Genomic DNA, 26,098 nt, shown 5'->3' on the forward strand with positions numbered 1-26,098 from the left:
GGGGAAAAAACTACAGTTTACAGATGTGTAAATCTGGTACAGACATACACCAAAATACTTGCAACTGTGAAAACAGAGAGATGACTCATGGTCTAAATGCGTGATACACGTCTCTGATTTGTTTGGTCAAAAATGTAAAAAATTCTGTGTCACTTTCCTTCTGCTTAACGCTCATATAGTATTTTGGATAGTAAGTAGTCCATCTTAGCCGCAGAACTTGACGAAGTGTATAGAAGTTTGTAGCTGTCACATCAACAAATAGGTAAAAGGTCAAGGGGAGTGAATACTTCTGCAAGGTGCCATCTCTGCTTTGGGAAAACGGGCACAAACACAACACAGAGGAACATTTCACTGTTGGTGCGATCGTTATTGAAGGTGACGAGCAAGCAGAGAGGAGAGCGGGGAGGGTGGAGACAAGAGAGTCACAGGGAGTGGGGATGGGAGTAGAATGAGCACTAAACCGCCTCTTCTTCTCTCTCCAGCACTTCTCCAGGAGAAAATCAGCTTCACTACAGCCCCTGTTAGACAGGGCCATTTGTTTGTGTGTGTCCATTCATAGAGACGACCCACATTCGTCAGTGTCCACTCCAGCTGTAGAGCCTGTCTGCACTGAATGACAGAGAAGGAGACGGGAAGAAACAGGGGAAATCTGTGGGGAGGCAGATCTAGTTTACTCTGCTGCAAGCCTGAAGACAGGATGGATTTCTGCACTAAGTGAGCAAAGAGAAGATAAACTGCACGTATTAAGGTCTGTAACTTTTCTTTTTTTTTGTCATGTGTTTTGAAATAATCCAGGTATTAAATGTGAAGTTTACAAATTGTTTAGTGAGAGGAAATATGAGCAAAGAAAGAGGCTAATTTATTATGCAAAAGGGGTTCGCTGGGGTTTCCAAACAAGAGTAGCAGTAGTGTGGTGTTGGATGAGATCAGGGAGAAAATCAGGGAAAATGAACACTAATGGTTCCCTGAGTTGCTGGATCTAGTAAACAAGGTTAATGTAAGTGAGGGGGAAAATATTCATATATGCATCTTTCCACCAACTTGGGGAAAAGAAGACACTTTTAATGGGGCAGTGGAAGAGAGAAAAAAGTGGTGATGATTGGGGCAATTGCATCCCTAGAGGGAGAGGAAGAAATGGAAGTGTCCTTTTAGAGTAACGAGAACAAAACAAGGTTTTGTTTGTGTTTAAAATGTTGCATGACTGTGGACTATAATAAACAGAAAGTAAATGGGCTGCTCAAAGACACCGTGGTGGTATCAAACTTAAAGTTGCAGTTACACTCCAAAGCGTAAGGGGTAATTATCAGATATGAGAAGAATGTGTAAAAGTATGTTTTAACAGGAGGATGATACAAAACGCACACGCACATCAAAGCAATACAGCTCATTACCAACACTGGCCACTGACCCAAAAAAAAAAAAAAGAAAAGAAAACGTCCAACGCTTGCTATTCAGACAGATCACAGAACCTAACAGTCTGCGTGGGTCTCGGCTCATTTTACCTTGCTGCCGATTATCATAAGCATATAGCAGCTCTTTTCGTCCCAATTTGCGCCTTTTGAAATCTACGTACTTTAATGCCCTGAATATCTGAGAATCAGATAACAGCCCCGCTTACAGAGGTGCTCGACCCCTGCTGCGGCTCTGAGTGCATTCAGGTGTGCTACCGGGAGATTGTGTCATTCATATGTTAAAAAAGGGGTAAAAAAGCAATGAATAAACTGCTAAGACTATTGTCTGTAGATCCCATTGAAAATCATCTGTTCTTCTAAACCAGGAGCCCTGTTGGTTCTTTATTGTCAATCCAAATTGGAGAGAAAACCATTGTTATTTAACAAAAGAAAATGCATTAAGGCGTGTGATGCTGACTGAAGCATCACTTTTCTTTATACTTTGATCATCCCTGCATATCTCCGACCCCTGCGAGGGTTATCTGTGGTATTTGGGGCTGCAGGAGTCGTTTGGAATTCATGAGGTTGAGCCTGAAGTCTGTTTTCAGTTGATCTGGCTCAAAAGATGGGATGCTTAACATGGTTGGAATTCAGTCGACTTTTATCTCCTGCTTTTTAAGATGAATCTGCTATTTGAGTTGAAGCTGCAAATCTGCAAGGGAGGGAAAGTTTTTACATTTATTATAGGTGTGTGAACATATGCACTGATTAGGAACCTTCCCAGTATCTCTGCCTTAGGCTCGGTTTTTGTATTTTTTATTTTTCAGCCATGCAGTGGAAATACAGCATGAGAAAGTATGAACACACTCGATGCACTCAGAGGAAATGGCCCAAATGCCGTGACATTTGGCCACATCTAGATCTCGTAAATTATTCATGAATGAAAGATCTAACACCAGGCCTGATCAGACACTGAGAATGGGCACCTCTGGGATGTTTGCAATTCAATAAATATTGGTCAACCCTACAAGCATGGATTGTTACAATTAGAGTAATCTCAAGAGCTACTTTGTGTAGGAGATATGCAAAGGTTTAATTAGAAACATCAGGGAGTCCCAGACAGACCATTTGCCTCTGACTTAACTGTGAGAAATACTACTACTACTACTACTACTACTAATAATAATAATAATAATAATGATAATAATAACAATAATAAAGCATTAAATGACAAATTAAAAACAGAAATAAGGAGAAATGTCAATAAAAGTGCAAATGTTTGCATTCATTGTGAAACCAATATCAAAAACATCCAAAAGTTTGCACATAGTTTTCTTTAAAGAGAAATTTGATTAAACAAGCTCTGCTTAAAATCATTTAAGCCATAGCAAAACATTGAATCATATTAAAAACCATGGAAATGAAAGGCCGAAATGGATTAGTGTGATGGAGGTATAACATAGAGATAAATTAAGTTTCTTAGCCTGTTTATGTTGAATTTTTTTTTACTAATTCTTTGGTCAAGGTGTGGCTAGTGCTAGCCTTTACAAGCTACTTATGCTGTCATCTTAAATGATCACACTCATGTAAAATCAAAACACAACCTGCTGAAATTAAAATTATTGGACAGTGTAACTCACCAGCATTTCTTATTTTATCTTGTGGAAGAGGTTCAGGAAGGTCTGTAAAAAAGAATGATTCTCCTTTTCTTTTTTAAGGATATTTCTGCAGGAAGAATATTAGAACGTTAACTTAAGCTGAATATGTATAAAGCAGTGACATTGAAGAAGATTACACAGAGATGGAGGGAAGAAATGAGAAGTGTACAGAAGACAGATTGAGAAAGTGGAGCGGAGGAAGCTATGCGGCATGAAGTCTCAAGAGGAGTTTTGGCTGAATGTACTTCACTAGAGGATGGGGCTGTTTGAGGAGCCTGAGCAGATGAAAAAGAAGTTTGAGCATTAAGCGTCAGAGCTCACTGTACATACAGGCATACGGGAGACCAAACATGCCAAAGTTTAAATCTACATAACTTCTGGAAGAGATTTTTCAGAGGTAGCCAAGCAAGTTTCATGGACTTGACAGCAGTAAAATAGCTGACAAAAGAAGGCCTTTCTATGAATGAAAAGCAGGAGTACTTCATCGGAGCCCCTGATGGGCTCCAGGCTGGGATATTTAATGCAACAAGAAAAAAATGGAAATCAGAAAGCTGACAACCCGAACTGACTAAAAATATGAGGCGAAAAAGCTTAACTTTTCTAGTGAAGCGAATAGATTTTTCTTTATGACTTGATTAAGAAGGATTGGAATTCAGGTCACAGAATGTGAAGCCCAGGGATGTTTAATCTAAGGGAATGGTGCTCAATCAACGTATTTATTTCAATAGAGCAGTAGCAGCTTCAGAAGCTTCTGCTCCTGTAGGCAGGCCTTCACAAACTGAAGACACGCTGGTTTTCAAGACGCTGAAAGAGAAGTGCAAGAGCAGCAGAGATCAGAGTCAAAATATATTGTCCTTGTTAGACGTCCTTTCATCTGTTTGAGAGTCAACATTTACCTTCAGCACTGGGTGAAGAAGGACCCGGAAGATGGCTTTGCAAATTTAACTGAAAAAATATTTAACAAAGGTTAACAGACTCTTAAATATGAGGAATGTTTTTTTATTTTCAAGTTGCTCTTTTAGAGAAGATTCTCAGGCTTTGAAAATATTATCAAATCTGAGTTCTGTGAACAAATAGTTGCCGCATAGCAAAAAGGGATCAAGGTAATTTTGAAAAGAACTAAAAACTGTAATTCTGTTTGCACGCTCTAGATCATGGGTCCAGTCTTTTATAAATAAATAAAAAAACGGCTCATTACCAGGCATCTACAGAATCTGGTGACACTCTGAGGAGGTAATTCAGACACTGTTACCACTATCATATCTAGTGCAACCTGTGTATGGGATCAAAGCTACTCCCTGTTTTCATACTTAACCTTCAGGATGACCCACAGTCTGGAGCAGTGAAAGTTGAATTCTTTCCAAGTAAACACAGAGAAACATTTGAATACACTGTAAGATTTGCTTTCAGTTTTTTTGATCTTTGAGTGTCAAGCTGAAAATTTGCTAACTTGAGTCACCAGTTTCTCAGTTCATCAAGCGCAAACAGATGGATCCTCTTCTTTCTAATTTTACATCCCTGTGTTCAAATAACCCTATTACAACATGCCAAAGTAGTCTATTTGGGTTTTAAAAGGCATTTATGTCTATATTTGGAGAGCAAAGGGAGAGTTGCCGAAGAAAAACACACTGGTTGTTAGTCTTCTGTCCAAGTTAGTTCTTTTTTTTTGCATTTGATTTTTTTCTTGAACTTTCTTTATGGCTTCCTTTCCTGTTTGTTTATGTTCAGAAACCTCAACCACATTCTAAAATGAAACAAAAACTCTGACCACCTCCAATACAAACTGGAGATGGATTATTCATTTTGACTTATTTTTCTTTCTGTTTTGGCTCATAAAAGACTGATATTTTGCAAGAATAAAAGAAGCCTCCCACTCAAATGGCTTGCTTTGAAAATGGTGCTCAGGGTCACTCAAAATTATGTTCATCAAATATAATTAACAGGCTTTTTATCATTGTCATCCCATGAGACCCGATTGAAAGACCATATTTCAGCTACTTGCAAAATCTGCTGCTGGAGAAATATTTCATCTGGTATAAAGTATGAAATACGGTATCTACTCAAGTATATTTAAACAAATTATTTAAAATCATATACAAGTTTGTGAAACATACATACACAGATTGTAAAACAGGCTGGTAATTCACATTGGCAAATTTTCACTCAAAAGACTAAAGACAATTAATTAATTTGCAGTCAGTGGCTACACAAAAGTAAATCTTGCAGTGTATTTAAATGCTTCTCTGTGTTTATTTGGAAAAGACTTGAACTTTCACTGCTTCAGACTGTGGGTCATTTTGAAGGTTAAGTATGAAAACAGGGAGTAGTTCTGATCCCTTTCACAGCTTACGCTAGATGTGATAGCAGTACTAGCTTAAGAGCTGCAAATTAATCACAAATATTTCCTTCTTTAAGAGTCAGGGCCATGTAGATACAGTATGACAAGCCTCTCTGGTTTGACTAAAAATAGAGATATTTGAAGAGGCAGAGATGCTGTATGCAGTGTTTTCATTAGTTTACAGTAATGATGCCCTGAGAAACCAGCTTGTGACGATAATTGTCTGATTTTCATTTTGATATACCCTCATCATTGATCGGCCGCTGGGGATTCTTTTTCCAATAAATGAACCAGGTCTCTCTGACAAGAGTTGTTTTAAAAAGCTTCATTCAGGGTTCATCCAGGTAGTGTTTGAAAAATATTTTCAAACACTACTGCTTTAAAACAGCAGTCGAGCACTTGTGGTAAAGGTTAATTCCGGCCTTTTTTTTTCTTCTTTTTTTTTTAAGAGACTCAACATCACTCTTGAGAACGGCATCGTAAATGACTATAGCATGCTGAACTCCGATCACATGAGATGAGTGAACACTTGAAGCACAGCTGGGGCAATCTACAGGAAACTGCTTGTGAGCACCGACTTTTATTGTATATATATATACACAGTACAGACCAAAAGTTTGGACACACCTTTTAATTCAATGAGTTTCCTTTATTTTCATGACTATTGACATTGTAGATTCACACTGAAAGCATCAAAACTATGAATAACACATGTGTAAATATGCACTAAACAAAAAAGTGTAAAACAACTGAAAATATCCCTTATATTCTAGTTTATTCAAAGTAGCAACCTTTTGCTGTGATTACTGCTTTGCACACACTCTGCATTTTCTTGATGAGCTTCAAGAGGTAGTCACCTGAAATGGTTTTCACTTCATAGATGTGCCCTGTCAGGTTAATAAGTGGGATTTCTTGCCTTATAAATAGTCATGAAAATAAAGAAAACCCATTGAGTTAGAAAGGTGTGTCCAAACCTTTAGTCTGTACTGTATATACAGTATATATATATATATATATATATATATATATATATATATATATATATATATATATATATACACAAAGACTACTTAAAATGTATTTAGGGGTACTTGTTGAAAGACATTTAGGGTTATATATAAGTAATGCTATCTGGGACAATTGTGCCAGCTGCTAATATTAAATGCTAATGACTGCTTACAATGCAAATTCAAAATCAAACTGAATAAAATCCTGATTACAGGAACAGGTCTCACAGAAAGAGTGTCATTGCTTTTGCAACTTATGTAAAACAATTAATGATCCCTCATTGCAGAAGTTTGGCTAAAAACATATTAAATGCTGTAAATTCCAACTCTTAAAGCTTTTTGTGAGAAGATCAAAATGTTCCTAAATTGCAGATATTAGAATTTTGTCTCTAATCTCATTGGTGCATTTCTACTTGGGAAACAATATTGTTTAGTTTCTTTTATTGTAGCTGAAACAGAAGAGAGACAAATGACAGCCAGATCGCTCTCTGAGGGTCATACACCTTTAAGAAAAAGAAGACAGAATAACAACTGAGTCTTGCAGACTGCAGCAAAACACTGATCTTCTGTCTGATGCAAGGTTGCTCTTCAAGGAGCAATTTAACTCCCATCTTCACTCAAGCGCTCACTCCTTCCTTCAAATTCAGGAATAGAGAGCAGGTTATGTCACAGATTTGATTTATACATTTGAAGGCGATACACAGTAGAGAAGAAAAAAATCTAAAAATGATTAAGCTTTTTCCTCAGTGTCCTCATGTACCCTACCTTACAGTTCCTGCTTTTCCTTGGGAAATTAAAACCAGCGGTATTTACGGTGCGTAGGCAGGCGTGTGAATGCACGTCTAACCTCTTCAGCCTCTCTGGGACTGTACGGCTTGCCCTCTTAAAGTAGATTAGCTTGAAAAAGAACCGTGCGTACGTCGTTGCCTGGATACAAAAAGCATCATTAGGCACAATTATCAGCCACTTCAGTGCACAATAAACAAGCTTCATCACTGATTTGACAACAACGCATCATGTAGGACCTCAGTGTATACAGAGCAGCAAAGAGGGGGTGTGGAAAGAAGGTGAGGGCAAAGGTTGAGACCTTGGAAAGGTATCAAAGGAGACCCTTTGATAAAGAAATTATAGGATATACTTCAAAAGTAGACGGATAAATCTTTTTATGAACAAAATGTCACTTTCTGTTTGTGAGGTTTCTGTAAATTATGAGAAACAAACTATGCAAACAAATGATTGGCCCAGTTTGATTATGGGGAGCATTTGATAAAGAAAACAAGAGTATGGACAAAAGAGCGCCCAGTCGAAAAAAGAAACAAGGCAACCCAACTCATCCATCCTCATTATGCTGTGTGCCTGCCTGAAGCTACTTTGGGCTTCAAATTAAAGAGAGTAGAGTTCTTGTCAAATACACGACCCAGAGAGAAATAGATGAAAGGAACTGAAAAAAGTCTAAAATAAAACAGTTTGGGGACAGGGAGGATCACTTAAGCTTCCTGCAAGTTTTCTTCCACATGAAGCTGGTGATGTTCACAGAAAAGTTCCATAATCTCCTATAAGTGTATTCAAAAGACTTCATAATCCATTTGATGAAATTGTCAAACTTGGGGGAGCGACAATAATAGATGATATGACTCTGTGCAAAATTTAGCTTAATAGGACCAATAATAATATAACGTAGCTGGTAGTTGGGTATTTTTTATGGATTCGCTCTTACACATCTTTTCACCTTCTGTCTAAAGCACAGAGGTTTAACTACTGTCTCGTTTGGTTGGAAAGAGTAGGTTGTATCACAGTTACTCAGCTTATTGTTTCAGGTGGATCCACTCATCACAGAACATACAAATGTGTAAACATGGTGTTTTGTTTTCAATGAGAAATACATTTCTATATCAAATCAAGGTTTACTTCTTTGTAATCTTGCTTAAAATAAATGTTAATTTCACTGTAGTCACATAATGCCCTACAGCATAATTTAGAAAAGCAAATGGGTAAATAATTTGGCACTTTTACACAGTGGTACTTCACTTAATAACAATTCCAGTAAAATAGATTTTACTGAGTCCCATTAAAGTAATATTTTATATTTTTGATGTTAATGAAAATGTTTAAAATGTAAGACCTGCTTTGAGGAGGAGCTTTGGGTAAACAGGCAGTGCTTTGTGAGAGCAAATATTCAGTGACTCTGTAAACTGTGAGCTCCTACGTTTATCTGGGTATTTCGCTGACAACTCTGCTATGAAATTATCTCTTGCCTTCTGACTGTATCCTGCTTCTCTCACTCAAACTTCCTCTGCCTGTTGGTGTTATTTGCAAGGTAGGGTTTGTCTTCTCTACTTTCTGATTATTTTACTTTTTGACTAACTAAAGGTGCCAGTCCCTTGGCAACAATTCCAACGAATAGAAGGATTTTGTGAGACTCGGGTGAACTTGTTTTAGTTACAAAGTTCCCTCCAAGTTACCTACTTAAGCTAATTGAACAATGACAACTGCTGACACTTATGCATTTGAACATGACCTTTACATGCAGTATTGTACTGCAGTATAACAATATTGACTTAACCTAATATTCCATTGTGCTAATAGTGGAAGTCATAGTTACATTGTCGTCTATCTCATTGCTTAAATTCCTCAGGACTGTTGGCACTTTACCATTTTCGTAGAAATCCTTCCTTTTTTCCTCATAGAGAACATTAGAAAATTTTATAAAATACAGGTATCACAATGTATCATGTGTTATTAATGTATTTTAGAAAAGAAAATGTTACAGTTAAACCTAATCAATGGGTATTTGGACTCCAGATTGACTAAACAGCTCATTTCAACAGACCAGTTGGGAACCCTATGTATGTCATAAATGGAAATGTGTCTGAGAAATTTAGGAATTATTTGTGCAGAGTCTTATATAAACATTCATTAACATAACATGTTCCAAAAATAACCTTTTGAAAGGTTATAAAGTCTTGTATTATGCGTGTTGAGAAGTTCAAGCTCACACCAACTCCTATGACCAATGTACTGAAAGTTACTTTGCAATACTAATGTAATCAACATGATTTGAATATATATTCCTCAAAGTAAATAGAGAGCGAGTAACGTGTCGATGCGTGTAATTATCACCCACCTGCAATTAATGATGCTGATTGCTAATGCTTCTAGTAAATAACCAGATTTGTATCTTGCATGTTAGTCCAGAACTTAATCTAGTTTCTGATTTAAACACAAATTTAAAAGTCTGATTATGAATTTTCCAGTGTCATTCTCCCAACTCAGAGCATCAATATTTGTAAAAACAATTGGTAACAACTCTAGCCATCAGAAATTGGAAACCTTTCTAAAATGCATTTAGTGTTTGATAGTGTTTTTTTTTTCTATTTGCTACCTTTCCCTTCTGCACATAAATATTGAAAATGCTCTGTTAATGGGGGCCCACACATGCAGTTAATGTAGTTCAAACGGCTTGTGGAGAGCAAAAATATATTTCACCACTCTCCACTGAATATCATGCAAGTGGCCAGGAATGGAGGCTATATGGGCCATGCTGAAAATGAATAATGAAATGGAGAGAGAGAGGAAAATAAAGGAGGGGGGGGGGGGGACTTAGCTGACAGATAAGAGCAAAGTGGACGCACACACCAGTGCAAGATGAAAAGTGTGTGCTGACCTTTTGCTTTCATTCTTGTCATGGTCATTTATTCCTCCCTTTGAAGTGTCTCTCTCCTCCCTGTCATAGATCAAGTCAAGACACAAGAACGCCGTGAACCAAATACAAATCAGCCTCTCTCTCCTCTAACAGACGTCTCCTTGGTCCTCACACTCGGTTCTGAGCAGTGATTTGTGATGGAACATTACGAGCAGTATTAATACACAGAGGAGGAAGGCTGCCGCTCGGATGTCATTGTGAAAGCTGATTATGAGGGTTTAATTTCATCAGATAATGCCTTCATTTATGAGGAGACATTGCTGGAGGCAAGAGGTCTGACAGGCTTTCAATGTTACAAGCACTCCCCCTGCTGTTCATTAAAATAGTGGGGGAAGAATGGTTCTTAACTGAAGTAGGTGTCATTTACTTATATGGTTGAAAGAAGTTATTCATTTTAGTTTGTACTGTATGTTGACAAGTATTATGTCATTTTGATCTTTAACCAGGTTCTTTTTAAAATACAGTTTTATACTAAGCATAGACGTTCACATTTTTTTCACATGAAATAAAAATGCGGAAATTGTATTAATTTGAATAATTTTCTGTGTGAAATGTGTTTTTTCATCAGCAATAATTTAACATGTTACCTTGCATAACTTTTTCACACTTCAATTTAGGACAATTACAAATTTCTATGAATATTAATTAGATTTTAAGTGATTAAACAATCCATAGATCTGGCTAATTTCTAATTAGATGGCAAATGATATACAACATCCTAAAGGTTTTGCAAATAATCTGAACAGTTTACATCTTTGCACATCAAGAAACTAAAATGTTCTTTTTTTTTTCAAGATAGCTCAAGCTGTGTTAAACTGAGTGGAGTGTCTGTAACCCAAATTTTCAGCTGGGTTTAGGTTGTTGTCCTGCCAGGTGAATCTCTGACAGTGTCAAGTCTTTCACAGTACATTCATATTATATCTCACCAGCCTTCATATACCTGCTTATGAAAAGCATCCTCAACTCATGATGTTACCACAGTTCTTCATAGTGGGCTGTGGATTGTCAGATGTTTTGCATCCATCCACTAATTTTCTATGCCTACTTATTTTTGCACAGCTAATAGTTGTTTTGTCAACAAATACTCAGTTTCATCAGTTTTCCTGAATTTCATCTCATGTTACCTCAGGCTTGAAGGAAAATATTTAAAAAAATTTTTTTGTGTGTATTGTAAATTCTGAAGTGAAGGAGAATTCTGGGTATGCCTTTCATATAAGTAAAGGCCAATTGGAAGTTAGACAAGAATATTAGTGAAAGCTCTTTTGTCAGTAATATCAGACATTGTGAAAAAGAAAGCCTCAAGGTCATTTAAATAATTAATGCTGGACTCAAAAGAGTCCAGCAGTAATTATGCTTGGCAATAAAAAATCATCTTTCTTTCTTTTCCTCCATGTCATAATGTCAGCCAGAATGTCGGGAATGGACGTCCTGCTGGTGGACAACAACAAGACCGGAGTCACCCCGATAGACAATGGGACTTTTCTCCGTTTCTCCCCGACGTCCGCCTCCACGTCGGCGGCTGCATCGTCCCCAGGAGGTCGCCAGGGCAACGTCTATGTCTACGTGTGGCTCTTCCTCGGCCTGCTGGTGTTCCTGCTGACGCTGCTCATCATCTCCCTCCACAGGCTGAAGAACATCATCTCATCATCTTCCTCGGTCCCCGACTGCAGCAGCGAGGGAGGGAGCTCCTTCACCAACATGGAGATCTGCAGCATCTCCTCTCAGAGGTCCACCATCTCTGTGCTCTCCACCTGAGCAAGCTTGCAGCGTGCAGACTCATGTATAAATGCGCCGTTTTCTCTTTACAGGCTGAGGATGCATGCAAAACAAACAAATAAACCAACAAGAAAACTCCACAAGACCAGCTGATGGAATAAGAATATCCTCCCATGCATGAATATTTTAATCCTGGCGGTTCAGTGACACTGATGTCTATATGCAATCTGCATAGCTACCACAGAGGTTACAAGGGTTAAAAGTCAACATATCCTGCTCAACCTGACTTGAACAACAAAAAAATGAACCTGGTGAATACTTTCCCATTGCAGGGAAAACACAAAGTGAAAGACAATTATCCTTTTGTGTTGACTTTTTCTGTCTTTAGAAGCTTTGTAAATCATATCCTGATATCTGTAGATTACGCTGCAAAACCCAGCATTCTGAAATATTAAATATCTGAACTTTGTAAACATGAGTGTGCATCTGTGGCAAATACTTTGAATTCACACTAAGGCAACATATCACCCAGTAGCGTGAAGACAGGAGGCTACACAGAGGAGAACATTTACAGAACAGAACAAGTCAAAAGTAGCAAAAACTACAGGATGAATTTCTGGCCTTGATAGGCAGATCTGCCTGCGATACCTCCTGCCTCCTGTCAGCTCCCGTAGAACCTGATGCCAGTCTGCAACGAACCTGAAGCGCAAGGTTTCTCTCCAGGTGTCAACTCTTATCCGTACTCCAGGATGACAACCCGGCAAAGGTTGTTTCCCCTGTTCAGCAAGTCAAAGTACTGTTTGGCTAGTTTGGCACAGTTGAAAAGAAAAAAGAGAGACATGGTTCTAGTTGAGGATGGTGGAAATATAAAGCATTTGAGAACTAGAGTTGAAGTGGATAGGAGGGATCTGGATAACCAGATAAACATGGCTTATCTTAAGCCTGGTTTTGAAAGAAAAAAATAACATGAAAATCACAGCAGCACTCAGGTAAATGTGTAGAAATCTTTACAAGATATTTCAAACTTTTGAGCTAAAACACCACAGCTCTTCAACTGTACTTTACGCTGCGCATGAAGTAGGCACATATTTAATCTTTTCGTCAATCCCATCGGTAATGTTTGTTTAAAAGAATCTTTTGTCGTGCAATTTTCCCACCAATTTTTTTTCCTGTTTTTATTTTAGGTTGTAACTGAATTTATATAGGAAAAAACAGACTAAAATAAGAAATAGTGATAGAAACACAAGATAAATTTGTTTTTCACTGTTCTAGTTGTTTTAAGTTTATCAATTAATGCTTGAAATGTCATCATGAACAAGTGAGTAGTTGTTTTTCAGTACCCATTGCTTGCATAGTAAATATCAACCCAGATTCTGTGTTTCTTATTTTGAGTTATATTTAAACCTCAATGAAGCAGGAAGTCAAGGAGTACCACATTTAAATCAATTAGTGTCTGCAATACTAATTAGAAGCTTTGCAAATCATATCCTGATTAATTTACAAATTACAATATGATTTGTCCTGATCCAGTCATATCCAAAAATTGTTTAATTGAAATTTTAAAAAAATAAATAAAATACTGTTGGTCACCTCCACACCCACAAACCTAACTTGGATTTTTCAATTTTATAATAATTGTGCTACTGCAATAAAACACTTCTTTTAGGATTTTTACACAACGACATGGAATCCAATAATCAGTAACTGTTCTGTATCTTGAAGGTTCAACACAGTATTTTCATACAACTGGAAGTCATTTCTCCTTTCAAGGAAATAAGAAGACATACAGACAGACAATGTGCTAGATTAAAAGTCCAGACCTCAAATTCTTTGCATATTTTATTTTTCTTATGATTTTTTTCCCAACTCACACATGTCATATTTTACATCTTTGCAATAAAACATGAATACAATAGTTTTTTTTACGGTTTCATAGATCCAAAAATATTTAAGCTTTTTTTTTTTTTGGATACGTAAGTTTGAACCTGTCAATAGGAGTATGTGCATGTGCGCGTTTGATCATGATGGCTTCACACATACAGTACGTGTCACACGCCGTCCTCTCTCCTCCCCCTGCCCGCCGTCTTCTCTATCAGCTACAGAATCATGATATTGCTTACAACTGTGAGGTTGTAAAACTGAAGAATCACTCATGAGCTTAACGGTTTTTAAATACAAACATCAATGCACAAATAATCCCCGAAGGAAGAAAAATTAAATAAAAAGTGGAGCCGAAGGCAGCCGACCAGAAAGAACCAAGCTAATAAATAATATGTGATTGGTGCAAAGTGCAGATACAAAACATACTAGTTGATTCTCTTTTTCTTCCTTTTTTTTCTTAAAATAATCAACAAATGTGGGTATGTGAAGGTTTCCTTTGCACTTTCGGTCCCATTCAGCCCAGTAAGTCTCCTGCCAAGCTTGAATCAAGACTGTATGTACATATTTGACAAAACAATCACCAAATATACAAAGGAAATCATGTCGGTCTCATATTTGTCATCTTCAGTGGCACGGAAAAAGAGCTCTTTGTCATAACTGTCTCCAGCAAAAATGAACAAAAAGGGAAAATTAAATCACCATCCTTGATACCACCATTTTTACCATCAGTCTTGTCGACATTATAATAATTATTACACAGTATTTTACATACAGCCAGTCATTAATAAATTAAAGGTGAGAAGCGCAGTTTGTGTAGTGAAAGAACAAGTGCAACTCTGAAGGAAGAAGAGCCTTATTTACATAAAATCTGATTTGGGGTTTAAAAAAAAACTTAGGCAATTAAAATTAAACGAGATAAAAACTAAATCAACACTCTGTGTAATTTTTCAGCGGAAAATTTAATATCAAGCCAATTTCACCGACTTCTGGACAACAGGTACAGGCTGGTGCGTTAGTTTAGAGACAAGAAAATAATTTGAATTTATAGTTCACCCAAATAATAAACAAATACAACTCAGAGACGTCAGAAATCAAACAAGAAAAAAAAAAACCAAAAGGAAAAAAAGACTTGAGTATGTGTGACGGTTTAAACGTACCAGGAACAGTGAAATCGATCTGTCCCGTGAGGATCGACATCTGTTTCACTGGCTCTCTGCTCCTATATTGCAGTCACTGTGTTGTATTATTGAAGCAGATTTCAGTGCGTATCTTCTTATTATGCGTCTGTGGTTACACACGTGTGCACATAGGAGACCATTCCCACTAGCGCAGTCGCATCCTCAATACAAGGGAATAGAGCCTATAGGTCTGAAACTAAATTTTCCTTTGTCTCGGTACCTGTGGTTTCCCCCCTTCGTGTTGCTGAGGCACGGCAGCGATGCAGAACTCCTTCCCTCGTCCAACTCAAGCCGTCCGCCTCAGTACCTGTTCTGGTGTTCGTAGTGCCAGCGGTTGAAGTCGATGTTGAACGCCACGATGCTCCCAGAGGCCATGCCGGTGATTAAAGTCCTGTGGGACAGAAAACATGGGAGAAAGATGTCTGCAACATCAACGGGACTCATTTTCACAGGAAATAGGAGGCATTTGTGTATTACACAATAAATAATTAGAGTTGTGAAAAAAAAGTATTTTCCATTCTTACAGTTTTCTTGTTCTCACTTTTATGTCACATTTAACTTTACTACCTTAAAGTTAAATTTTTCACTTTTTAAATAATTTTGTAAATAAATATACTTTATCAAGGACAAAATTATTATCCAAACTAACCTGGTCCCTTGTGGAAAGATTAACACCCTTTGTTTATCACAAAAGTCAAGTTCAATCTTAATAGCCACACCAAGTACAGATTACTATCAGACCTTCAGAATCAAGAAATCACTTATGCAAGTTAAAAACATTCAAAACAAATTAACTGATAGCTATTAGTTTGAAAATTCTAATAGCAATTGTAATACTTTGTTTTTACAAAAGTGAGAGTTAGTGGAGAAAATATGGAAGTGACTGGCTTCTACAAGTTAACAGTGATTTGCTGTAATCTTTCCATTCTGCTCTTCACCAGAAAACTCTGACGGCCAAAGTCCAGATCTTAAGCTCATCTGCCCTTGGGTTACATAGCAGGGTAACAAACTGAAGCAAACTGAGAAATCCACCTATGATTGATCAAGGTAAACAACAGCCATGAATTCGAGCAATTTTCTAAGTAAAACTCCACAGCGATGTTAAAAGACTCATCACGGAAGTTGTTGCCAAGGGTGAAATAACCGGCTAATAGTTTTAAGGCAGTGTGTTTCTCTCTGTATGGAATGGGATGATCTTTATGAGAATCATTTGTCTCTCAAGCTCAGCTGGTCAGACTTCATGGCTCCGTTTGAACTAAGCCTGCTTTTTCCTGCATTTCTGTGTACCTCTGGTCATGCGAGAGGTCCATGGCCCGGATGCCGGCGTCACAGCCTGGATAGATGTAAAGCTGTTTGAAGTCACAGGCCTGCCACACCTCCACCACTCCGTTGTCCCCTCCAGTCACCAGGTTCTGCCCGTCACTGCTCAACAAAATGGCCTGAGGAGAGGTGCGAGAGGTTAAACAAGGTTCGATGTGTGGATGAACAACTACATCCCGTTTACGTCAAAGGCAGCCTTACTCGAGAGGAATCGTTGACTTCCATTTGCGCCAGCAGTTTGCCATTTATGCTGAAGTTGCAGAAACGACCTCTCTCGTAATAAATGATGCAGTGTCCCTCGCTGGACACGGAGATGAGGCGAGGCCGCATGCAAAGCTCCGGACCCTCCAGGGCCCTCAACAGGTCGCCTGTGATGGTGTGGACCAGGCATGGGCCCTCTGGGGAGTGCCAAAAAAAGTAACTTAGTAATGTCAAATTATTTAGAGATAACCATATGGGCCGCATTAAGATCATAAATGTTCTGGAGGGCCAGTTGAGCCAGAATGTATTGCTGAAACCCATTAGCAGACTGCTCAAACAATAATAAATAGCAGTCCGTGCATTCAATAAGTCCCTATTAAAATTAAATATTTAAAAATTGTTAATTTTGATCAGTCCCTCCAGGGTTTCATGATTGCTTTTGTGATTTTTTTTTTGTAATCAAAATCATAGATTTTGTGATGCTAATTTAGATAAATTTGCAAGTAATTTTGTAATATTTACACTTAAATGCGACTTTTTGTTACGCGCCGTATTGATTGTGAACTATAAAATGACATCAAATAAGACTGAGGCAGCAGGGTAGTAAAGATAAAACATAGTGTTACTTGCAGGTGGGAGTTAGCAGTAAAACTAGAGGGACTGATTGACGTAATCTGGTGTCTGCAGTCTAGAGGGCCACATAAAAAGCTATGGCGAGCCAGATTTGGCACGCCAGCCACAAGTTTGACATGTGATTTAGAGTGTTTGCTTGATTTCAGATGAATATATAAATGTCACAAACCTTTGGCTCCACTAATAACCAGTCCCAGCTCCGCACAGACAGAAACACACACCACTTCATGGTCATGTCCCGTCAGCACCGCCCTGGGAGCCGGGTAATCACCTGGAGAAAACACATTATCACAAAAGCCAAGCTTTTAAACTCTTCACATCCTCAGAATAACTCACAACAACCATCTCCACTATGACCTCACTCACTGTTATTAGGGTTATCTCCTATAATATGATGTCGTCCACTCCAGTACCACAGAAGAAGAGTAGCGTCTCTGGAGCCGGATACGATGTAGCAGTCTCCTCCGATGTAGGACTCTGACCGGGCCAGGCATGTCACCACATCCCAGTGGCCAAAAACAATCTGGGTTAGTTTTCCTGCAGAGAGGAAGAGGGAGGACGCTGTAGTCAGTGCGTCTTCTCTGCTAACACGATGGAAGGTCACGGCAGCTTAACTCCGGGATAAAAATAAACCATGGTAGAATGAGAAACAAGCAGGTTGAATGAGCAATTTTTTTTCTAAATCCTTTCTATCTGTAAGAAACAAGCTTTACAAGCTAAGTAAAACAAAACATGTTTGTTAAATATCCACCCCACCAACCAGTTTCAGTTGAATAAACTCGGAAGCTCTTGTCCCAAAAGCCACAGACCAGGATGTAGCGGTTGTCGGCGGTTACCACAAAGCAGTGGGTGTTAATCTGGATACTCTGGTCCACCAGGTCAGTGATCTGTCGCTTGTTCACACCTGAATTGTTCGCTGCATGGAAGAACAGGCACGTTAACAATGCAAAAAGGAAGACAAAATAAACATACCTTCAGCATTTAAAAGAAGAAATTATACTTTTTTAAGTTGATCACACTGTCAGAGAACCTAGCCACTTGAAAATGGAAAACACAAAGGAACATAGAAATGACAAAAAGGAGATCTTTGTTGTTCCTTAATAAATCAGGAATAACTGCTCAACTACACTAGCTCATATCATCCTTTAGAGTTGATACACCAAAATCATATAGTGATATACTGATACAGTGCATTTGTCCTCTTAAAACCGCTATACAAATGTTTGTCCACTGACCTATGAGAGGATCCATTTCTATGGGTAGATGATGAGCCTGTTCTAGAGAGTATCCTGGAGCACCACGGAGGCCTGATTGGACAGATATTACAGTCACATCTCTGTATGAGGGATTTTTGTCAAGACAAAATAAAGTTCCTGCATCGCTCACCGACTGTGTTGTGCCAGCGGTTTACAGCAAACAACCGGCTACACGTGACAGTGACGGCCGCCGGGATGCTGAGGTGGGGCAGCGTGTTGGCTGCAACGTGTGTGACGGGAGAGTTGGAGGGGAACTTGAGCACCATGATGACATCCTGCTGCATCTGATCCTTAAACATCAGAGGGCTCTGGGGAAGGAAACACTGGTGAGACAGACAGAGAGGAAAGGACAGATAGAGAAAGAGAGATAGAGAGAGGAGGGAAGGTCAAGGAATACAATGGAGGAAGGGTTGGAGATGGAGGGATAGGGAAAGACAGAACAGATGGGACAGAAGGAGGGGAGGGAAAAGGTAAATTAGTGGGAGCAAAGGGTCAGAACAGGTTCACACACTGAGGAGGCTTGAGAGCTAGGAGAGGAGGTGGAGGCACTGGCTGGTCGGGTTTGGGACTGACGGGTTTGGGTTTGACATGTGGAGACACCGAGGCCTCACACTGCTGAGGTCAAAAGTCTAAAACTAAAATAATAAACATTATTATATATTGTTGTATGTAATAAAACCTCACTTGACAAAGTAAGCAATTCAGCAAATGCATAAGAGTTTTGGTGGAATTGGACTAATCCAAAACTTATTTTTAAGAAAAAACATAAAACATGACAAAAGAAACATTGTTCTGATCAATAAAGCTGGATAGTTTTTTTTTGGTCTGCAATCACTTTAAAGTCATTAAAAAACATGTCTGCTGTCGTCTCACCAGGTGCATGGCAGAGGAGCGAGGCGGGTGCGGCTCAATCAGCAGCTGGGAGGGAACCTGTCCAGAGATCTGAATCTGAGTCTCAATCACCTGAAGGCAGCAGAGGCAGAGACAATTTTAAATAGAAAGTTTCACATTTTTTAAAAGAAATGATTACTGTGTATATCTGCACATTAATTCAAACAAGTAGTTAATTAATAAACCTAATAAAGTTTTTTAGGGAGGGGTGTTATCCAAGGAAATAGGCAAATCAGTGCCTGAAATTGATCATTTTGTGATTTTACAAATACAAATTTCAGTGTATTTGACCAAAGCAGAAGACAGAAAAGTTGAATTTATATTAAGATTAAACACTCAGGTGGAATCATTTAGATCATTTCTGAAGGAAGTTGTTTAATCCAGATTTTACTTGTGGGTATTAGAGTTAAAGGGGTTGTGCATGATGCTTTTAAGACTTCTATTTCTAAAACAAATATATATATATATATACATATGCATCTTTTTTCTTTCGCTTTACAATTATCCACTAAATGTGTTGGTCCATCATTTACATCAACAAAATACAATTAAGTTCAAAGTATATTTAAAGATTTTTGAGGAGATTTATACATCGAATGCATTTTTTTATTTAAAATTGACCTGGGAGTACATGTACAGTTTAATGAATATAGCACGGTAATCTACTGTATCATACAATTGTGAAGCTAAAAAACAAGATTTTAGTTCATTCTTGATAATGTGTGAATCTATCAACCTCTCGCTGTGCAGCATCCAGATTGTCCAAGTTTACAGCTCCCTCATAGGACAGGAAGTCGAAAACGTTGAGAGCTCGGACTGCTTCTGGCCCCCGCTGCTTGTAGCCGAAAATGAGATCGATCCACTGGTGAAGCTGACACGAGACAAACTCACTCTCCAACGCCTGAGTGGAGACAGGGGTATAAAAGCAGAGAGTGAGAGGAGGCGAACAAGAACATAATTATTCTTTGTCCACAGGTCGGGTCAAAAGAGGTTTGTGTATTTCGGAAAGAAGTGTGTCCCCTACCATTCTGTTTATGCGGACAAAGTCTTCAGGTTTCTTAGCCCAGACAGGAAGCTCCACATCGCACACAGGAACGCCGTCATCACGCACGCCCAGTTCGTACTCGTTACTGTTCACAAACATCTCAGGCAAGTAGTAAAACTCTGGGATCAGCTCCTAGATGACACGACATGCATCATTTTAGTATTCATCATTCAATCAATCTTGAAACTGTTGGATTAAAACCTGTTAACAGCTGTCGAGAAAAGCCGACACAACTACTGTTATTACGAATGAATCAGTGCAGAGTGCTCGTGTTGGCATCAGATAATTAGACGAATCATTAAATAATTATGAATATTTGTCATACATTAAATATCTGAAAATGGAAATACTATGTAATTAAATAAAGTGAGAAAATTGATTCCTTTTAATTTGAACTTTCATGTTAAAACAGCATATCATTATGTAAATGTTTTATGATTTTTTAGTTCCTGGGCAACTATCCACTGAGCAATAAATCAAACAGTCTCTTAGCTTGTCAAAGACCCCAGCATCTGATTGGCTCGCCTTTAAGCCAATCACATTTTATTTGAGGCCCACCTACAAACTGAGACACCATATCTTTAACCCTTTCATGCATAGTGGTCACTACAGTGGACAGCTATCTAAAAGCCATTTTCTTTTGCTTCCTGTGGATTTTTATGTTATAAATGCACACAGACCACTGAAGTGGACACTAATGCATCATAAAATATACCATCAACTACTGGCCATCAGCTGCAAATGCAAGAAATTATTTTTGTTAAATACAATGTGGCCGACAGACAAAAAAGCATGAGAACCGACCCGGTCCCTCCTTCTACTGTAGACGACTCTTGCAAGTAAAAAAAATATTGTGACATCAGAAAACCCCTAAGGAACAATACTACTGATGTATTTTTCAAATAACAACTTTGTATTTGGACAAAATTACAATTGATCACATAAAAAAAAAAAAAATTGAAAAATTATTTTGACAAAAAAATTTTCCTACCTTTTTTATGCCTTAAGAAATTTTTTTTTTTAAAAACGGAAAAAAAATTCTGACACAAAGGATCATAATTCATGCATGAAAGGGTTAAGGAACAAAGATACTGAGTGAGTAAATGAATGAAAAATAAAATGAGAAATAAATACTTTAAAATTATTTTGCCATTGAAAAAATTACTGCATAGTTAATAATTAATTAAGAATTTAAGAAATTATAATTTTTTAATATAATAATCACTACACTAAGTTCTCAATTAGAAATTATATAATAAATTTATAAATGTTATTTTTTTCTCCAAAAAGTGTGCACTATATTTCAGCTATAAATAAATTCCTGCATGAATAAAAAATATTCAGAATAAACCTTTAGCCTTATTCAACATGAACAACAAATACTGTTTTTTTCCAATAGTATTCACATTTCTCTTCAGTACTCTCAAGAAAAATGTTTTAATTTCTGAAATACTTTCAAATAAATGGCTCTACAACAATTTTGTTTAGCTCACTGTTTTATCATGTCTCAGTGCAGAGTCATTTTATGTAGACTCAGTGTTTTCATATCAACTGCTGCCCTCAGTGACCTCTTCCCTCAGTCCAACAAAAGTTACCTTAACATCCGCCGTGTCCCTCTGGCAGTTCCTCCACGCATGACCGATGCCAGAGAAGGCTCTCTCTGGATGGTCAAATTTACCGTCGTTGGCATTCAGGAAAAATGTGGTGAAGGGCTCCTAAGGCCACAGAAAAATACATGCGTTATTGCAGAAGAAGTCTTTAACATCCAAAATGTTTAACGTGTGTAATGCAAACACTTACTATTCTGACCATCCACATCAGTGTGGAGTGAGCTGTGGAGTATAAGGTTGTGTAGTGGTGAGGGGGTGTGCTGTCATCATCCCATGTCTCATAGCGCTCTGCATAAAACGCCGCTCGCTTGGGATTCAGGGCACCGATTGGCTGGAAAACACATATTGTTGCTGAAAACCTCTAAGGAGAATGCATGGTAGCATTACTAATATAAACAGCCCTTTTGATGTTTTCATCATGTAAAGCACTCCGAGTTGCTGAAAAGTGTTTTTCAAATAAACTTTGCTTAATTTATTTAAATTTTTTCTAAAAACTGTACTAACACACGAGCCTGACCTTGGAAAGGTCTCTGAAGTTGCCGGGCAGAGTGAGATCAAGCTCCTCTGAATCATAGTTGGTCAGGACCCAGGGGAAGACAGGATACTGGTTCAAATCATTATAGGTCCTCCCTGCAGGGACAAATGTCAAAAACCAATATGAAACTCTACTTCACCTAAAAGAAAGTCATACAGTGAATACATTTTTGTTTAGTTTATTAGAAATACAGGACCAGTATACAGACATCAAATCATCAAATCCAGTTTTTGCATTTAATTAAGAACATAAAGGGCTCTTATGTTTAGAGTAGAATGATTAAACAACAAATAACTTCAAGTAATTTAAATAATTAATATTAGAGGCATCTATTTTAATTTATGATTAATGTATTTGAGCTCATTAGCATAATTTTCACTCTCTGTGGATTAGAAAAAACTCATGATAAATTAAAACATGTGCATCCCATTAAAATAAACCCGTAAGAGTCCAAAATCTTAGGCTACTTATGTCTATGTTGAATGATTTATAAACTTCTGACAGGCAGGATTGGTAGGAATATTCTACTTGACTGTCTCCTTTATTTTGTTTTATGCCAACATTTTAATAAGAAGAACATCCTAGTTAGCCAAAAGTGGGTGCAAGACTGGAATAGAAATCACAATAAAAGCTGAAACTGAAACATTTTATTATACAACATAAATATATTTAAAAAAAAGAGTTTTAGCCATAAGTAATTACAGATCAGCCATTAAGATAAACATGGATAAAGTAAGTCAGAACATAATGGCAGTGGCACAATAAAAGCGGCACAGTACTAACAGAAAAAGCAATAAATAAATAAATAAGTAACTGAATAAAAAAATTCTGATAAACCATGATAAACTCCTGCTATATAATTGGTTCAATAGATTCAAATGATTTGACTAAGAATGGAGAGAAAATGCATCACACATGTTGGTGAGAACACCGGATTGCAAAATGAACTTACCTGCAATAGTGTTTAGAAACATGAGGTACTCAAAGTTGGAGATCTCTCTCCTCTGCCAGCGCTGCGTCATGTTCGACGACTTGAAGAGCTGACGTGGGGTGGCCAAGGAGATACGCCTGAGATGTAGATGCAAGCAAACACGGGATTTTTATTTTCAGTCCTTTTCTTATCCTAAAATGATATGTCAGTCAACATGCGTTTCATACCTGGCTTGTGGAAGTCCATAACTCGTTCCCACCCCGACCCGAGGGAGGCTGTAGACGACCCTTTTGACTGTGGCCTGGTCAGGAAAGTTAAACATCACAGATGCTGGGAAGAAGAAGAGAAAACATGACCGACATGTCAGAAATATTTAGTCCAAATGATCAAATGATGTACTTTTTGAAAAACTAATCATAAACTAATGGGTGGTATACAGATAAATCCAAAAGAAATTACCTCAAGCTATAAACATATTGTTACTACTTAGATATTTAATTCAAGTCAAGATTTTATTATAAAACAGCTAAAAGTCAAACCAAAAATGAATCGTAACTTTATTTTCAGAAATGTCTTTAGTGTCTCCTACACTCAGGTCTGGGAAATTAAATGAATACGTTGGGTTATATTCAAAAGGATCAAAGGGATTTGAACTGTTTATATTTAGAAACAGATATGATTGATGTGGTGCACTAAGACTATTAATGATTTCATAAAACGTATGTTAAAAATGAGCTTACTCTGTGGTAAAATCATTGCAAACTCACTTCTGTTGGCCATAAAGACCTCCAGGCCTGTGTTCTGCAGCAGGAAGCGTCTGGAGAAGACGGCTCGGATCTCACTGAACATCCATTTCCCGTGCAAACCCTCTGAGTAAGCCAACACCTGTTGAGGATAGATGTCATTATAGCACACAAGAAACATCTCATCTTTCCTTTTTCTATTGTCTATCTGCACCTTGATGAGGGAAAAAAAAAATAGCTTTCTCTTACTTTTGCATCCATCTTCTTGAAAGTAGGATCCTCTTCATCAACTTCAAAGTAGATCTCTGTAGTGGTGATGGAGAGAGTGCCTCGAGCCACAACCACAGGGGCTACCAGCTGAGCAGGAGTACTTAGAACCACAGGGCCTGCAGGAGCATGGGGCAATATTAAATTATCTATTCATAGCCCTGACAGGCCAGAGGTCTATAGGAGCATCAAAGACATGGAAACATCAGAAGCATTTCAAACAGGCTAGGATTGATTTTTGATCTGCATTTTCCACTTTGTTTGCACCATCTGGTATTAAAAGCATCAAGAGTTGATCTGTATCAGAATCAGATTTAGTAACTTCTGATTAAATCGTAATAGGTCAGGTGAATCAGCTGGGTGGTTAGTGCAGCTGAACAAAACACAACAACTTGAAGGTCCAACTTGCCTTTGGAGGTAAAAAGTCGAGGACGGAAACGAACTAAAAACAAAAGTCATATACAGTTTACTGCTCAGCATGAAGGCATGAGTGCCGTGGGTTTTTTGGTGCCTTTGTGCGTCTCCACCTTACCAGCGAGGTTATCGATCTCTTTCTCCTGCAGCAGACTGACGGCGTCATCGTCTCCCTCCAGCATCAGCTCCGCCTCTGGATTCTGGGTGACCACCGACTGACTGCGGAAGTTCTTCTTCGACTTAACACCCCCCTCCTCCTCATCCTCCTCTGTGCCTGTGTTACACAGTCAGTGAGAAGCTGCACAAAGTTGACACGGAGACAGTTCTTTTTTGTTTTTAACAATAGAGCAAAATACTGACTGTACTCATCCAGAGTTTTTAGTGAAATGTCGGCATGCGTGGATCCAAAGGCATTTCTCACAAATCTTCTCCTCCTCCTGAGATCGTCCTCCCAGTAATCCAAACGCCAGAAGTCATGTAATTGGCTGTAGGGAAATGCTGCTTTGAACATTTTTTCTAGTGGATAACAATCAAAGTGTGAATTCTAGGACATTTAAAAGATTAAAGTTTGAGATGAAGCTTTGTCTCAGGAAGCCTTTCCAACTTTACAAAGACAGTAAGCTAACTTTTAAGTGATAAAATCCCACAAAGGTAATCATTAATCTAGAGATAAGGAAAAAATATAGCCTTAATGCATTTAAAAGACAAACAGTCAAAACCAAAGAACTGTGGATGCAACTTTAAATTTTGTTGTGTTTGGTTTATCTGAGCAAACAGAAGTAAAATGCAGTTTGGAATATACAAAATTAAAGGGCTTTAATGAAAATGTGAAAGAGTTTGTACACAAAAGAGGGAAGTTGAGGTTTAAACTTAGATAGGCTCTGGTAACTCAGCTTTTAATCAGTGAATGAACCAGTGTAAATGCTAACAACACTCTTCAGTGTGGATGTTCCACAGTGAAGAAGACTCAGTTTTCAGTATCATTTAGGTGCTGAAAAATAAATGGGGCAAAGCAGAAAAAGTGGAAGAAGATTCTAGAAAGAAAACTGCTTTCTACAGAGGGATGTCAGCTGGACAATAATAACCACTCTACTGTAGTAAACTGTTTTCTATCTTCTGAATAACTGGTTTGTTCACTGTTTTGTATTCAATACTGTACTGGGCTCTTGTTAGACTTTGACATTTTCCAATCACCTCTGTGACATTGTCCCCCAGGCTCCATGCTTATTGGTCAGGATGTTGAGGATCTTCTGTTTCAGCTGGTTGGCAGTCACATGATCTCTGTGCTTGGCAGCACTGATGAGGTGGTCACACATTTTCTCCTCCTCTCTGCGGTCCGCAGCATACTGAGCACAGTTAGACTGAGCAGACGGAATAAGA

At 38.1% G+C, this 26,098-nt stretch overlaps 2 protein-coding genes across 19 annotated transcripts in view; one reads left to right on the forward strand and one right to left on the reverse strand.

The window, feature by feature from the left end:
* Positions 1-425: 425 nt before the first annotated feature.
* On the forward strand, positions 426-13,185 carry sertm1 (serine rich and transmembrane domain containing 1). Of its 3 annotated transcripts, none has more exons than XM_028031361.1 (3): positions 426-748; positions 11,507-11,824; positions 11,906-13,185. In XM_028031361.1, exons 2-3 carry the CDS (start codon positions 11,508-11,510, stop codon positions 11,964-11,966), a joined length of 378 nt encoding a protein of 125 aa, XP_027887162.1. In that variant the 5' UTR covers positions 426-748; position 11,507; the 3' UTR covers positions 11,967-13,185. The 3 variants fall into 3 exon arrangements, with proteins under 3 accessions (XP_027887162.1, XP_027887161.1, XP_027887165.1); XM_028031360.1 differs by having other exon boundaries at positions 428-748; positions 11,503-11,824; XM_028031364.1 differs by having other exon boundaries at positions 431-748; positions 11,503-13,185.
* A 582-nt stretch (positions 13,186-13,767) lies between these two features.
* Positions 13,768-26,098, reverse strand: part of nbeaa (neurobeachin a) — a 104,801-nt gene continuing 92,470 nt past the window's right edge. For 6 of the 16 annotated variants that reach the window (XM_028031343.1, XM_028031351.1, XM_028031350.1 and 3 more), the window contains 22 exons: positions 25,913-26,079; positions 25,079-25,203; positions 24,837-24,992; positions 24,714-24,746; positions 24,287-24,423; positions 24,062-24,179; positions 23,522-23,624; positions 23,316-23,431; positions 22,346-22,458; positions 22,019-22,159; positions 21,814-21,933; positions 20,198-20,350; positions 19,910-20,074; positions 19,156-19,245; positions 18,413-18,605; positions 18,262-18,333; positions 17,787-17,942; positions 17,393-17,563; positions 17,196-17,297; positions 16,394-16,590; positions 16,160-16,311; positions 13,768-15,263 (listed from right to left, as the gene is read on the reverse strand). In XM_028031343.1, coding sequence (XP_027887144.1) covers positions 15,173-15,263; positions 16,160-16,311; positions 16,394-16,590; positions 17,196-17,297; positions 17,393-17,563; positions 17,787-17,942; positions 18,262-18,333; positions 18,413-18,605; positions 19,156-19,245; positions 19,910-20,074; positions 20,198-20,350; positions 21,814-21,933; positions 22,019-22,159; positions 22,346-22,458; positions 23,316-23,431; positions 23,522-23,624; positions 24,062-24,179; positions 24,287-24,423; positions 24,714-24,746; positions 24,837-24,992; positions 25,079-25,203; positions 25,913-26,079 — 2,871 coding nt within the window. In that variant the 3' untranslated portion in view covers positions 13,768-15,172. The remainder of the gene's footprint in view (positions 15,264-16,159; positions 16,312-16,393; positions 16,591-17,195; positions 17,298-17,392; positions 17,564-17,786; positions 17,943-18,261; positions 18,334-18,412; positions 18,606-19,155; positions 19,246-19,909; positions 20,075-20,197; positions 20,351-21,813; positions 21,934-22,018; positions 22,160-22,345; positions 22,459-23,315; positions 23,432-23,521; positions 23,625-24,061; positions 24,180-24,286; positions 24,424-24,713; positions 24,747-24,836; positions 24,993-25,078; positions 25,204-25,912; positions 26,080-26,098) is intronic. The other 10 variants (XM_028031358.1, XM_028031357.1, XM_028031354.1 and 7 more) reach the window with 3 other exon arrangements.

The sequence above is a fragment of the Xiphophorus couchianus genome, chromosome 11 (genome assembly GCF_001444195.1).
Source record: "Xiphophorus couchianus chromosome 11, X_couchianus-1.0, whole genome shotgun sequence".
NCBI classification, from domain to species: domain Eukaryota; kingdom Metazoa; phylum Chordata; class Actinopteri; order Cyprinodontiformes; family Poeciliidae; genus Xiphophorus; species Xiphophorus couchianus.